General features: G+C 37.3%; 1 protein-coding gene across 3 annotated transcripts in view; it reads left to right on the forward strand.

Annotated features, from left to right (window-relative positions):
- The window catches only part of TTC29 (tetratricopeptide repeat domain 29), a 217,945-nt gene that overhangs the window by 128,482 nt on the left and 75,591 nt on the right, over positions 1-13,872 (forward strand). For all 3 annotated transcript variants that reach the window (XM_054030168.1, XM_054030170.1, XM_054030169.1), the window contains 2 exons: positions 3,838-3,961; positions 8,998-9,229. In XM_054030168.1, the coding sequence (XP_053886143.1) occupies positions 3,838-3,961; positions 8,998-9,229 (356 nt within the window). The remainder of the gene's footprint in view (positions 1-3,837; positions 3,962-8,997; positions 9,230-13,872) is intronic.

A 13,872-nucleotide genomic window follows, 5' to 3' on the forward strand; every position in this document is an offset into this window, starting at 1 on the left:
GGAAAGGATCCAGAGGCAAGTGACAAAGATGAGCAAAAGGATGGAGTGCAAGCCTTATGAGGAAAGTCTGAAGGAACTGGGTATGTTTAGTTTGGAAAAGAGAAGGTTAAGGGGGGACATGATAGCGGTACTCAGATATTTGAAAGGACACCATAAAAAAAGATGGAGAAAAGTTCTTTTTTGCCACAGAGGGCAGGACAAGAGGCAATGGGTTCAAACTACAGCATAACAGATTTAGATTAAATCGCAGGAAAAACTTCCTAACTGTAAGAACAGTAGGACAATGGAACAGACATCCTAGGGAGGTCATGGAAGCTTCTTCACTGGAGGTTTTCAAAAGGAGGCTGGATCTGGAGGCTTGGATGATTTAGACACAAGAAATCCTGCATCTTGGCAGGGAGTTAGACTAGATGAGCCTTGCGGTCCCTTCTAACCCTATGATTCTATGATTCTAACCTTCAGACCCAGGTTACTGGTGCGGAATAGACCGGGTCACCTCATTTTGAATGCATCATTCCACTGATTGCCTCTTAACACAACAGAGTTGAACAAGCTTCTCTGGTCATTCAGGTAATATATCACAACTGCAGTGTATTGCCCTGTGATCCATGGGGAACCAGCCTGTTGTCCCATATATTTTGCAGTTTTATATGGAGTCTTGGAGATCCTAACCATGCTACTGAAGCCTGATTGGAGATTTCTAGGCCTATCGTTATTTGAGGTGCAGTCTGGTATAAGGGCATCACCTTCAAGATAATCTCTGGTGGTGTCCTCTGTAGTAAAGAGAGGCATGTTGTGGACACTGGGTTGTACATCAGATTCAGCCACCCTCGCAAGACTTGCTTGAGCAATGTCACAAAAGGTTCAGGCCTCCATAATGCCTAACACTTGCAGAGAAAGTTCCATTGGCTCATTTAGCCTGAATCAAGAAAACAAGAGTTACTGCAGGTATGTAATACCTTTTACTGAAGCAATCATAACTGCCCTATGGAGTCATGAATGCCAATGTTGTAAGGAAGCTACATATCTCACAAGTATAGGAGAGTAATATCTTAGGAAGCAGAATATGTATAGTTATGCAAAGCATGTAGAATTTTTGAAAAATATGCATTTTTGAAAGAACCATAAAATTATAGTTGATTGAGAAGGATAAGACCTATTTATAACATTATTAGTGCATCTTACTGTCCAATGCAGAGTTGTTTCTGACAGACTGTATTTTAGTGCTTTGTCTGGACTAGTTTTAAATGTCTCAAGCTATAGGCTTCCATAACTTCTTTTGGAAGACTATTCTACCATCTAGTAACAGAGCTCTTTAGTAGTGTGAGAATTACCTTTTTGTTATTAATCAAATTAATTTCCTTTTGCCTGAGAGAAATTATATGCCCTAGTAATTTTTATATTTTCTATAAATGGAACATAAGGTCTTTGATGTGAAATATCCAAAAATGACCAAAAATACATCAAAACATTTCTATTAATTCATGAGATTAAGAAAACCTTTTTACATTTTCTCCTGTCACTGATTCCATTTGCCTTATTACTTTCAGCCTCTAGCCCACAAACTTGGTGGCACAATCAACAAACCCCTTAGTGGCTGTTTCATCTCTGCTCTATTTGATTTCTCCACTCTGAGTAAATGATTAAGTTTTCATGCATTGGTTCAACCAAAATCTATGTTCACTCAACCACATCCTTTATTGATTACTTCTACTGCAAACAGTAGGCCAAGTGTGATATACATAATTGGACAGTTGTCAGGGGATGTGGGTGTTAACAGTCCTGTTTTCCCAGTTGGAAACTGGAATCACCTTGATACACAAATATTCTGCACTGTTTCATTCTCATCCTTTGGACCGAGGAGTTCTTTTCCTCAGAATATATGTTTTTAACTCTCTAAGGTCTGGTTGAATGGATTTAATGATTATACCATATAATATGCTGTTCAAGTTGCACCTGTGCACTGCATATAGAAAACTAGAAAAACTGGAATTAATATTTGTCTAACACTTTAACCTTGTCCTTTAACTTATATAAATCATGTGCCATGCTTCTGTGTGGAAATGTTTGATTTTCTCCCCTTTGGAAGAAAGATAGGTTTCCAAATATGTTTCTAATTCTAAAATTCAGAAACCTTTTGACATTGAGCAAATGTTTACGATTCAGTACATTTCATATTGTAGTGCTGTTTAAATATGTTCATTTAATAATTTTGATAAATAGAATTCTACTCATTTAAAAATATATTCTTTACTCTAACATAATACTTGAACATTTTAAGCACCCTGTTAAATTCTGGATGTTTTGGCAGCCTATTGCAATAGTGCAGCTGACTCCACTTATCTAGAGGCGGTCGCAGCAAAATTAAAGATTTGCATCAAAGCTTCACTGTTTTTTCCTGTTCAGTGGCAGGAACTTCACTGTTCTGATTACTCTGTTTGCATAAGCCAATTAAGGAACCATAGCAGACATAGCACCATCAAATTCTGGAAACATGTATCCCTAATATGGTGTATATTAAAAGGATTAGTTTAAATAAACCTCAGTCAGTCATTTGTTGCAGGAATATAATTTAAAGGTATTTTAAAATAGTATGAATTTTCGTCACTTACCGGAACTTAAATTTGTGAGGATCTAAATTAGGACTGGATGTTTTTTGGTTGGCTTGGTGACTTGACATATAGCATGCTGCACTACTACATTAGAGACTCAGGTTCATGGCTTATATTGAGGTCAGCTGCAGTGACAGTCAGCCTTAAAGAGAAAAAGAGTGCAGTGCTTCTCTCGTAAGCAAACTCGAGCATCTGGCCTAGAGGGCAGAGATACTATATTGTTAACATGGCCAGCTTTATTAAAAATGATATGTGCAAATATTATTGTCAAAGTCATTAGCCAATTTGCATCCTAGATTCAGAGTAACCTCAAGTAGCTTGAATCTCAGTGGGAATTGGAGGTGACACCTGCAATCCATAGTTTATAGGGCAGCCTGGATGACTGCAGCGACCGTTGGTCTGTGCAGCCAAACAGCAGCATTACATCCTGAAGGAGGCTACCAGCTCTATGGTCTACAGTGTTAGTGTCATTATATTGCTGCTGCTGTACAAGAAGAGAGAGGATTCTAAAGCAAACAGTGGCATTCATGAGTGATGGGGGCAGAAAAATATAAAAGCAAGATTCTCACTGACAAACTAATATGCTTAGTCCTCTCCCTAGGCATGTTATCTCAATTTGGTCGCTAGGCGAGGTCTGAACTATCTACAAAAATGTGTGACCAGATGCTGATAAAATAAAACAACATTTTAGAGTACCGGAAACTCAGAAACGCATTGTAAATAATAACCTACCTATTTTGTTCATTCTTGGTACTAAAAATAATGCAACAATACACTGGAAATTTAGGAAATGTATTTTTTCTTATTGTGTACGGAGGACCTAATTCTGCCCCTTGTCAGCTACAACTGGTTAATAACATAGTAAAAACATCCTGATTGATTAATAACTTAGATTGGTTAATAATTAAATCACACAATGTTTTAATATCATGTGCTGCAAAGAGCTGCAGGAGACACAGTAAAGAGCCACTTGTAGCTCACAAGTCTCAGTCTGAGTATCACTGCCCTACATTCCTCCATGGAGGCAGCCGATATGCAAATGAGGACAGAATTGGGTTCCAAATTTCACCCCAAAGCAAGTTAGTAAATACAGTTTCTAGACTTCTGTACTTCAAAATAAGTCTGCTAAGGGAAGCAGTGACAGATTATCAGCTATAGTCTATTGAAGTGTATGAAGAAACAACCTCAATAAAAATTTAATTGCAACCTTTGTCATTTGTTTTAGTCAGGGGAAAGTGACTGAGGCTATTGAGTACTTGGAAAAGTTTGTGACAGTTGCCAAGAGTGCTCAGCTAAGCCGAAGTCTAGTGGATGCATGCATATCCCTTGGAGATATTTACAATGAAAGAGTAAGTATTAATTATAATGATGATGCCCTACAGTTGATTGTAATTTAGGGTCAAAATCTGTGTTCTTGTATGCGAGACTGTCTCATCAGAATCTGATGAATGTATTGATTCAGATAGGAATTTCTCCTTTATTGCCAAATGACTAGGTATGGACGTGAACTGGAATGCCAAATCTGAACACTTTTGGGTAACGTTAAAATGTGTTTCTAAACCCAGATCCAAATTTCACAATAAGGATGTAATTCTGTAATGAGTCAAACCCCAAATCCAAACAACCCCATATTTCAACTCTGTCAATGGTCTGGGTCCAGTTATGCAGCTTGGGCACATCTATACAAATTAACAATTAAATCACAAATAAATATCCTATCGCATACTCCTGTACAGTATAACTACTGCTCTTTGAAGATTAACAAATGGACAAATCAAAATTCTAACCTACTACACTGGTGGAGATTTAAATCTTTTAGCCTAATTTGCTATGTGTGCTCTGCCAGCATAATTCAGGAAGTGACTTCTAGTAGAAGAAAGTCCTCCGGGGGAGTGTATCAGTAGTGCAAAATTTTTTTCCACACACCTGTGCTCGCATGCACTCACACACATTCTACTTAATGGCCTTGATTTGGTCTGTGCAACCCAGAAAATAGACAGTGCTGGACAAGGCAAGGTTGGGGTACCCATGAAATCTGCTGATTTAACTTATCTCCCAGACAGCTTTCTTTTGAACTAGGCCTGATATTTAAAACTGTCCTGTGGTGAAACCCCAAATGAAGGCACTAGCTGCCTTTCTTTCCATGTAATAAAAGCCTCTGCCAGTGCAGCTGCCCATGCAGGGACAAATAAAACCTGAAAGAGTATTCAGAAAAAAAGTATTTGATGCTAACTGTTTTTAAAACATTTTTGAATTTGAAATGATACATGGAATCATGTTGAAATAAGTAATAAAAGAAAATTGTACCCATCTTGTTCAGCCCTGCTAGTTGCAGAAGGTGGAAAGGCATTTTCACCATGAATAAATTCTATATAAATATTGAAGATGAAGTTTTAAATTACTAAGAGCATTTCTGAGCTAAGGCTACCATAGTGCCGAAAAAGTAAGGGAGCTCTATGGGTATGCAGCAACCATAAATCTGGTATTTCCTAACTTTCAAATGCTTGATTTGGCGACCTAAATAACATTCTTTTAATTTATTCTACAGCTGCATGTCCACCTTAGAAATTGCAACCCCCAAATGACTCCTTACTTTTATGTTTTATCTTATACAGAATTCCCAATGCAAAGGTTACTGTCCTGTGATGTTGCTTAAGCAATGAAACAAAGTCTATGCTGTAATCTTTGAATTAACCTGGGACTTCAATATTATGATATTCCCATTTAAAGATTTGCTCCTTAATGCAAATGCAAAAGACTTGGCCTTTATAAAAAATGGTCTTGAAAGCCAAAGAATTTGCAAGGTATATAAGAAAAATATTTAAAATGTACCTTTATTGTAGTTTAGTGGATTTGGAAGTCAGAATAAAATAGGCTTATATCAACAATAGAGTTAAATATTTCCCCTCCACAGTTCAGGCAAGTGTTGCAAAATATTTAACTCAAACTCTGGTTAACTGCCATTTACAGTCTTCTGCCATCATTGCTGATTACCAACTGCATTCAAAGTGATATTCTGTAACAATTAGCCTTCTCCTACATGTTCTCCTTAAGTTTTGTTTGTGATATCAGAATTCAAAATTGATTGGTGTCTCAGCACTGAATTATGGTATCACAAAAAGAAAGAAATACAGAGAAAGAATATTACTTTTAAATATTCTTGGGGATTTTTGTAAAATATGTTACTTTAAAAGTATGGCAATATTTCTTTAAAACTAAAAACGTATAGTGAGAGCTCACTGCATTATGTTAAATGACATCTTTTTTCAAACTGTCATTCTGAAACAATGTATAAGTCTCATGAAATTAAAAATACTAAAGCAAAAGCATATATCTGCTCTGCAGAGTTCTTTCCTTCATTTGGTTCATTTTAAGGAATGTGTTACTTTTCTTGTTATAGCTATTGTTGTTACTATTTAGTTTTAGAAATCATACTACTTGAAACATCAATAGCAAATTATATTTCTACTTGATAGGAAATAGGGTTTTCTTTTAATGGTATATATCAAATAACATGTAGTTTAACTAGCCTTAGTTTAGTATTAGCTCTCAGCATAAATATAGGAGTGATTTTGCAAGACTAAACAAGTTCTGAGAGTTCTAAATCCTAGTTAGTCTCAACAAAAATTGAGGAAGGGACTGTCCACAGGAAAATAGTGCTGGATTATGTGACTGAAAAGAACTCTCTGCTCCAATATGCAAGCCAGATTGCTACTTCTATCACTGAAGAATTTTTTCTAGTGATTGGTGTTTTTTAAATCATATCCCATTAAGCTGCATATTTAACATCAGAAATACACTTTTCCTTTTTACAATGCTGACCATGCTCATGAGGTTTTGTATGCATAAAAAAAAAATCACATCTACCCATAGCTCCTTCTCACCAGGAATCCCTCTAAACCTCCACAGTCTAATCAGACTCCAAAATTACACAGGGGAACTGAAATCTTCAGTGGGGGGTGGGGACTTAGTCAAGTTAAAAGTAAAGGGGTCAAGCAGCTGACATCTCTGAAAAACACTCGTGTGCCAGGAAGGATGTACCCAACAAGGGCTGCAGAATTCCATGGGACTTTGAGAGATGGAAACTGATCCACTATGGCTGCTAATAATAGGAACATAGGAATTGCCATACTGGGTCAGACCAGTTGTCCATCTAATATGTGTTCTTGGTCAGTGGCCAGTTTCAGCTGCTTCAAACAAAGACACAAAATGCCTGTAAGAGGCAGTTATATGATAATTTGCCTCCAGGGAAGGTTTCAATCTAACCCCACTAGTGAAAGTTTGGCTTATGCCCTAACACTTGATCCTTTATATCCCTTCCAAAACATTTATCTATTTTTAAAATATTTACGATTACAATTTGGATATTCTTGTTACTCATATCAGTGTCCAATCTCTTTTTTAAATCTTAAACTCTTGGCCTCCATGATATCTTCTGCTAACTCTGCACTGTTTTAATTAGTTTTGAATTTGCTGCCTTTCATTTATATCAAATGCCCTCTTGTTTTTTGTTTGAGAGAGAATCTTCCCAATTTATCTTTTCTGTACCATTTGTTATTTGGTGTGCTTTAATCAAGTCGTATCTTATCTCCTGTCTAGTATAGGCAGTTCAGTTTTTTTACTCTCTTCATAGGGTGGTTTTTTCATGGCCCTAGTCATTCTCATGATATATCTCTGAACCTCATTTATTGCTGCTGTATCTTTTTTGAGGTGGGGTAAATAGAACTGAACACAGTATTCCAAGCGAGGGCATACCATTTATTTATATAATCTCACATTATAATATTTTCAGTATTCTTTTCCATCTCATTCCTTATGCATCCTAACATTTTGTTTGGTTTTATTAATATATTCTATTTTATTTTTAAGGCTGCTGCACATTGAGCAGATATCTTCACTGAGATGTTCATATGGATGCCTGGCTCTTTTTCCTGAGCTGATACAGTTAATTTATAACCCAATAAGTGTTATAAGTAATTCAAATTATGCCCTCCAATGTGCATTTGGCATTTTTCAACATTGAATTGCATTTACCATCATGTTGCCCATTGACCGACTTTGGTTAGATTCTTCTGAAGTTCCTCCCAGTCTTCCGTGGTCTTGACTTTTGTGTCCTTTGCAAGTTTGCCACTTTACTACTCGTCCCCTTTTCCAGATAACTAAACAAACAAATTAAACAACACCGATGCTAGTACAGAATCTTGTGGCACCCTATTTTTAAAAACTATAGGTGTGCCACTTGCTACCCTCTATTATAGTATCTGATTTTTATGAGAGATTCCATATATTTGCTGGCAACTCAGCCACTTCAGTTTCAGGTTCCTTCAGAAACTCTATGCTGTATACCATCTGGGCCTGGTGATATATTGCCTTTTAAATTGTCAGCTTGTTCCAGCATCCCTTCCTTAGACACCTCCATTTCAGATTGTACTTCGTCTTTATTACCAGAAAGATATAGGTCCAGTGTAGGCATCTCCCCAACATGCTTTGTGGTAAAGATAGATACAGAGAAATCATTTACTTCTCAGCAATGTCCTTATTTTATTTAATTGCTCCCTTTACTCCCCTGTGGTGCAGACCCATGGATTCTCTCTGTCTTTCTGCTTCTGATGTATTTAAATAATTACTTATTTGTTTTTATTTCTTTTAGCTATTTGTTCTTCAAATTCCACTTTAGCCCTTCTAATGCCTTCTTACATATTGTCTGCTGTAGCTTATGCTCCTTTATTTTGGCTCCACTAGTGTTGGATTTCCATTTTCTGAAGGAAATCTGTGGCTTGAATAACCTCTTTAACCTTGCCATTTACCCATAGGAGTTTACATCTTTCCCTCCTGTTTCCCCCATTTTTTTTGTATAGAGAAGTGCATGCATTCAGAGACACTATTATTATTTCCTTATTTCTAAACATTTTAATTTCTATACTTTTGACAGTAGGGGTTTTGACTAATTTCCTTGTTTCTTAAAAAAAATCCCTGTTTCTAAATGTTAGTGTCACCATGCTAGTTTTTATCCTTTTCCTCTCCCAAGGATGTTGAACATATTGAATTTCTGGTTACTATTACTGAGTGGCTCAGCTATAATCAGAAATAGTATTTACCATTTATATAGAAGTTTACATGTTCAAAATGCTATACGAATAGGACTAATAAATACAGTTCCCCAGAGAAACAAGTAAGTAAGTCCTATTATCTGCATTTTACAGATTAAGAAACTGAGGAAGAGAGGTGTGAGTTTTCCAAGATTACACAGGGAATCATTCTGGGGGTGGAATAACAACTGTGACTTCTTTAAGGTTGTGAAGGGGGAAGTACAAAGCACTAGGGTAAAGATGTGCTAGTTAAAAAAATGTAAAAACCTCTTCTTCACTTTTCTCTTCCTTATTAGGGGAACTATTACAAAGCCTGTGAATATTTCAATCAGGCTTTTGAGGCAGCAAATACTCTAACTGACTTGCCCCTGGTGGATGAAACAAAGGTTTATTACGGCATCGCAAAAGGTCATAACATGATGGTGGTAGTTAACAGTCATACAGACGCTGCAGATCACGTCAGCATTGAGTACCTGCTGGCATGGAAGGAGAACAGAAGTGACATGTGCACTGACCCTTTTACAGTTGGTAAGACATTGGTTATGAAACGCATTAGTGCTGCATTGTCCTTAATGGTTGTCATTTTTCTTGTAGAGTTTTATTAAATTATTTGCTGAGCTTAATCCTATTGGATTACCCTTGTACTGTATGGAGGTTAGATGTGCACTTTGTTGTGTACTTATTTTAAAAAATTAATTAAAAGAGGTTTAAACAATACATAGAAAAGAAACAGATAGTGGTAATCTATTTCAAATGCTAACTCTAACATTCGCAATGCTGTTTTTCAAATCATCACAATTACAGACAAACAAGGGATGTGTTAGTTTAATCAAATGAAGATCTGAAATTTAAAAAATCTTCTCCTGTAGTCTGTTTTTACAAGAAAAGGGTAATATAAACTCTCTTATTAAGAATAAGAAATACTTTCTCAGTTATCCTTAGTATGGTGGACTTCTTATAACCCTGAGCACTCAAGCACATTTTTGGCATCTTTGCCCATGGCACTGATATCACTTGACCAAAGGAATTTAAAAAAAGAGCTTTTCCCCATTTCCCTAGTGTAATTTCTTGTATCAAATAGGGTAAATGTGGGTGAAGTGAGAAGGATCTTTCTTTCGCTGTTTAAATTTTCTTTAGTTTTTTTATTTCCTTCTGTCTTCTTTAATGAAAGGAAGAATGGTAATACAGTACAAGCTGTCTAGTTCCTTGTTATCTCTAGTAATCACATTTAGGCATTAAAGCATTGATGCTATTTTACTGAGGATAAACCTACTGTGTATTCTCAGGAAATAATTTCCTCTGCAGATTCCCGTGCTTGGGAGAATATGCACCTGGAATGATTTAGGAAGGAATGACATTTGTGGCATACTGCATGATACTCTCTTGCAGTAAATGTTTGGATCTGCAAAAATGCTATTTATAAAGGACAGTGCCTCAATTTCTTTTTTACTCCCATAGGCAAAGGATCATTCTGTCTGTGTTTTCTTGTTTGTCCTCTTTTTCCCTGTAATAGAATTAGGACAGGTAAGTGTAATTGTAATATGTAAAAATAATTGGTTAGGCATTTTCTTGCTGAAGATTTTGGCAGCTGAATTGGAGACAGTTGGGTGTTGATACCTGGGACAGCATGGGAGGTAACTGAGAATTGTGGGATGCTATGATATAATTGAATATTTCTGCTCAAATGACCAGCAGTGAAAGAGTTAACAATTAAATTATCATTAGGTTTGAGTCCATATCTCACTGAGATGATTATGGCAGTTCACCCTTATGAGCTATGTTAAGGATGTTTGCAGATCCAAGAAGGCAACAGCATATTTATTTACACTTGGGTCACATATTCAAAGTTACACAGTATACGTAACTATGTGGGCTAGGTGCAGGGGGGGTTTAGAGTGAAAGCTTAGATTCTTTAGCACAATTGTATGGCAAGGAGTGAGCAAACAGGAGATTCTGCTGCAAACTCCATGGAATTGCAGAATGCTCAAGGCACTGATTACATTAGAAAATTTCTGACTCCAAAGGGAAAGGGTCTTTGTTCTGTACTGAACAGGTTTGTTTCAAGATTCAGTTTTTGTATGATGACACTGGTAGCCACAATGCCTTTTATCAGTTCACAGGACTGGTTTAGTGCTTTCAGCCTGAGAGGCATTCTTTCACATTTCGTTCACTACACACAGTTTGCTTTCTGCTCAGGAATCAATAAAGTCCATCTTTACCCAGACATAGAAATTAACACTCATAGGGACCGGTCTAGATGCTTCAGTGGTTACTGCCTTTTAGCTCCACAAGAAATATTAAACATTCAAAGAAATATTGCTTCTATAAATTTGCAGTTAAGTGCGAGGGAAGAGGGTAATTTTTTTTGAGGTCTCATGGCTTCTTGCATTCATGGGAATCCGTTACACATGCTGATTGTGAGAAACCTACAGTCTTGGTTGAGTGCAAATGGCAAACCAGAAGTCAGCAGTTCATAAAAATCGAATGCAAGATTCCGTCATCTGATGGATAGTGTCTTCAAACATTCTTTAGGATTTTTTCCCCTAAACCTCTCCAGAATGGTGATAGGCACTTGGTCTGTACTGCAGAGTTCTCTAGAATATCTTAATATTAATATTTTGTGTAAAGCCAGAGAAACCCAGAGTTTGCTTTAGTGTATTGTAACTTAGTGTGCCTGGCATTAAGAGCTATGTTCAAGGATTTGGCAGTTGATTCACAACTCAGTATACTCAGATACAGTAGTATAAACTCAGATGTACAACTCAAGAGCAGTGTATTATCTCAACCATTTGGGGTAGGACTCTCACTTAAACTGTATTATGAAGACAGACCACTGTGGGATTGGTGCATCCTTCATAACTTTTTTACAGCTATTCATCTGATAGGGGGAAGCTAGTCTCCTGCCGACAATCTAAAAACTTTACAATCAGCTCAAGTGCTCTTTGAAAACCGCAGTCAGGTAGGACTTCAGTGTAGATCTGTTTAGCTACAAGGTCAAGCACAAGAAAATGCACTGTAGGAAACAATTCTGCATCTTCATAATGATGAACTGAATGATCTAATAGATCTTTTTCCACATATAGATTCTATAACATCAGATGTCCTTGGGATTGATAGGAGCTAGTAGGCATCCAGGTTCCCTGATTTTATGTTCCCTCTAGACTTAAGTCACAACCAGTTATTTTCCTTCCCTCAATTTCACGTATTTCTACAGTCTAGAGAAAGGTATTTGCTTAGCACCAGTGAGAGTTTGCTCAATTCTGATCTTCCAATCTCCTGACCATGCCATTAGAATCAGCTTTCTTTCTTCCTCTGTCACCAGGCCATCTTACAGGTAAGGTCAGATTCCCCAGGGAGATCCAGACTTATTCCATCTGAGAGTATGCATCTTGGCTAGGGTGACCAGATGTCCCGATTTTATAGGGACAGTCCCGATTTTTGGGTCTTTTTCTTATATAGGTTCCTATTACCCCCCCCCCCAATCCCCTGTCCTGATTTTTCACACATGCTGTCTGGTCACCCTAATCTTGGCACCTCTTAATGTGGCTCTTGAATGCTGTGACAAAGTGGGACAGTTTCCAGTGGAATGCAGGAAGTCAACTACAAAAAAGGTATTTGCATGGAAGAGGAAGAACTCCATAATGAGAGTTCACAAGAGCAACATAGATATCTTGTCTTCCCCAACTCCTCAGATTGAGACTATTTACCTAAAAATTGTCAGGTCTTTTTTTGGCTGCTTTTAAGGGTCAAATAAAAGTGATAGCCAATCATTTTATAGTATGGAAACCAGTAATTTGGGTTTATTCAACTTGTGTTTGGAAGGCTTTGAACTTCTGATCTGTGTTTACCGTCTGGCTTGAGACCCTCCTCCTTCCTAAATGTAGAATTTGGTTCTAACAAGGTGTCAGGGAACAGACACTGAGGTGCAGAGCAGACACTTTCTATATACACCTCTACCCCAATATAACGCTGTCCTCAGGAGCCAAAAAATCTTACCGTGTTATATGTGAAACCGCGTTATATCGAACTTGCTTTGAGCCGCCGGAACGTGCAGCCCTGTCCCCCCGGAGCGCTGCTTTACCATGTTATATCCGAATTCGTGTTATATCGGGACAAGTTATATTGGAGTAGAGGTGTACCACCAACAGAATATGAGTGTACTGCTGGTGTAGGTGGTCTCTGGAGGAACATCCCAGTGTAGAAGAATCTTCCAGTAGCACAGATCTATGTTAATGACTCCTTTTACAATTTTCTGACATTCATTTAGGGAGATAGTCAAGGGGTAATCGTCTCTGTTTAGAGATTATCCAAGTGGATTAGACTCTGTATCCATTATGATCATGTAAATGTCAAACACCAATGGTTTTTTTTTCTTTCTTTGAGGTTTGCCCAGTGATACCTTTAAATAGTATAAGTGTTTGTTTTGTGTGAGCCTTATATCCCCACTTCTCATGCACCCACTGGTAACAAGCTTTCAGATAGAAGTAAGCAGAATGTGATTTGAAAACTCCTTTACTCCTTTGCAAGTGTGGTATGAGAAACAAGTTCTGCCTTCTTGAATTCCTTTCCGTCAAGCTTCTCTGGCCAATTCACACTATGCTGCTTTAATGTCAAAATTACCACTCTAGTTCCAGCAAGCTCCAGGCATCCTATGACTACTGCATATTTAGCAGCTCTTTCAGGGCTGTATTCTTTTTCTCATTAGTGTTTCCAGGCTTACTCTCATGATACCCAGACTACATCCAAGAAAACATCATGTCACACTGTCAGCACAATCTGTAGCATTTTCTGCATTTTTCTTGCCAAATCGGTATATGGTGCTGGCATTACATTTTTGAATAGCTTTGTGTGGCAAAGCAAGGTTTGGCATGAATTCAGTATTAAGACTCACCAGCTTTCTGTTTCAAGCATTGACATCATGCTATCTTCTAATAATAATATTTGTGCATTCACTGATGAATTTTCAGTTGTCACTTCATTATTTTGGAAATTTCTTCTGTGCTAATAAGATAGTATCTCCTAGTTAATGTTGCAAACAGATCACATTGATACTCTGCAAGACTATTCTCAGTCAAATTGAGGATAAGAGAGTTAAAGATATCATTTAGTGGCCTTTCTTATCCACATAGAAATATAATACAAGGAAGCAGGGGTACTGCGAGCCCTCTAAA

This window comes from Malaclemys terrapin, chromosome 5 (assembly GCF_027887155.1).
Source record: "Malaclemys terrapin pileata isolate rMalTer1 chromosome 5, rMalTer1.hap1, whole genome shotgun sequence".
Classification (NCBI taxonomy): domain Eukaryota; kingdom Metazoa; phylum Chordata; order Testudines; family Emydidae; genus Malaclemys; species Malaclemys terrapin.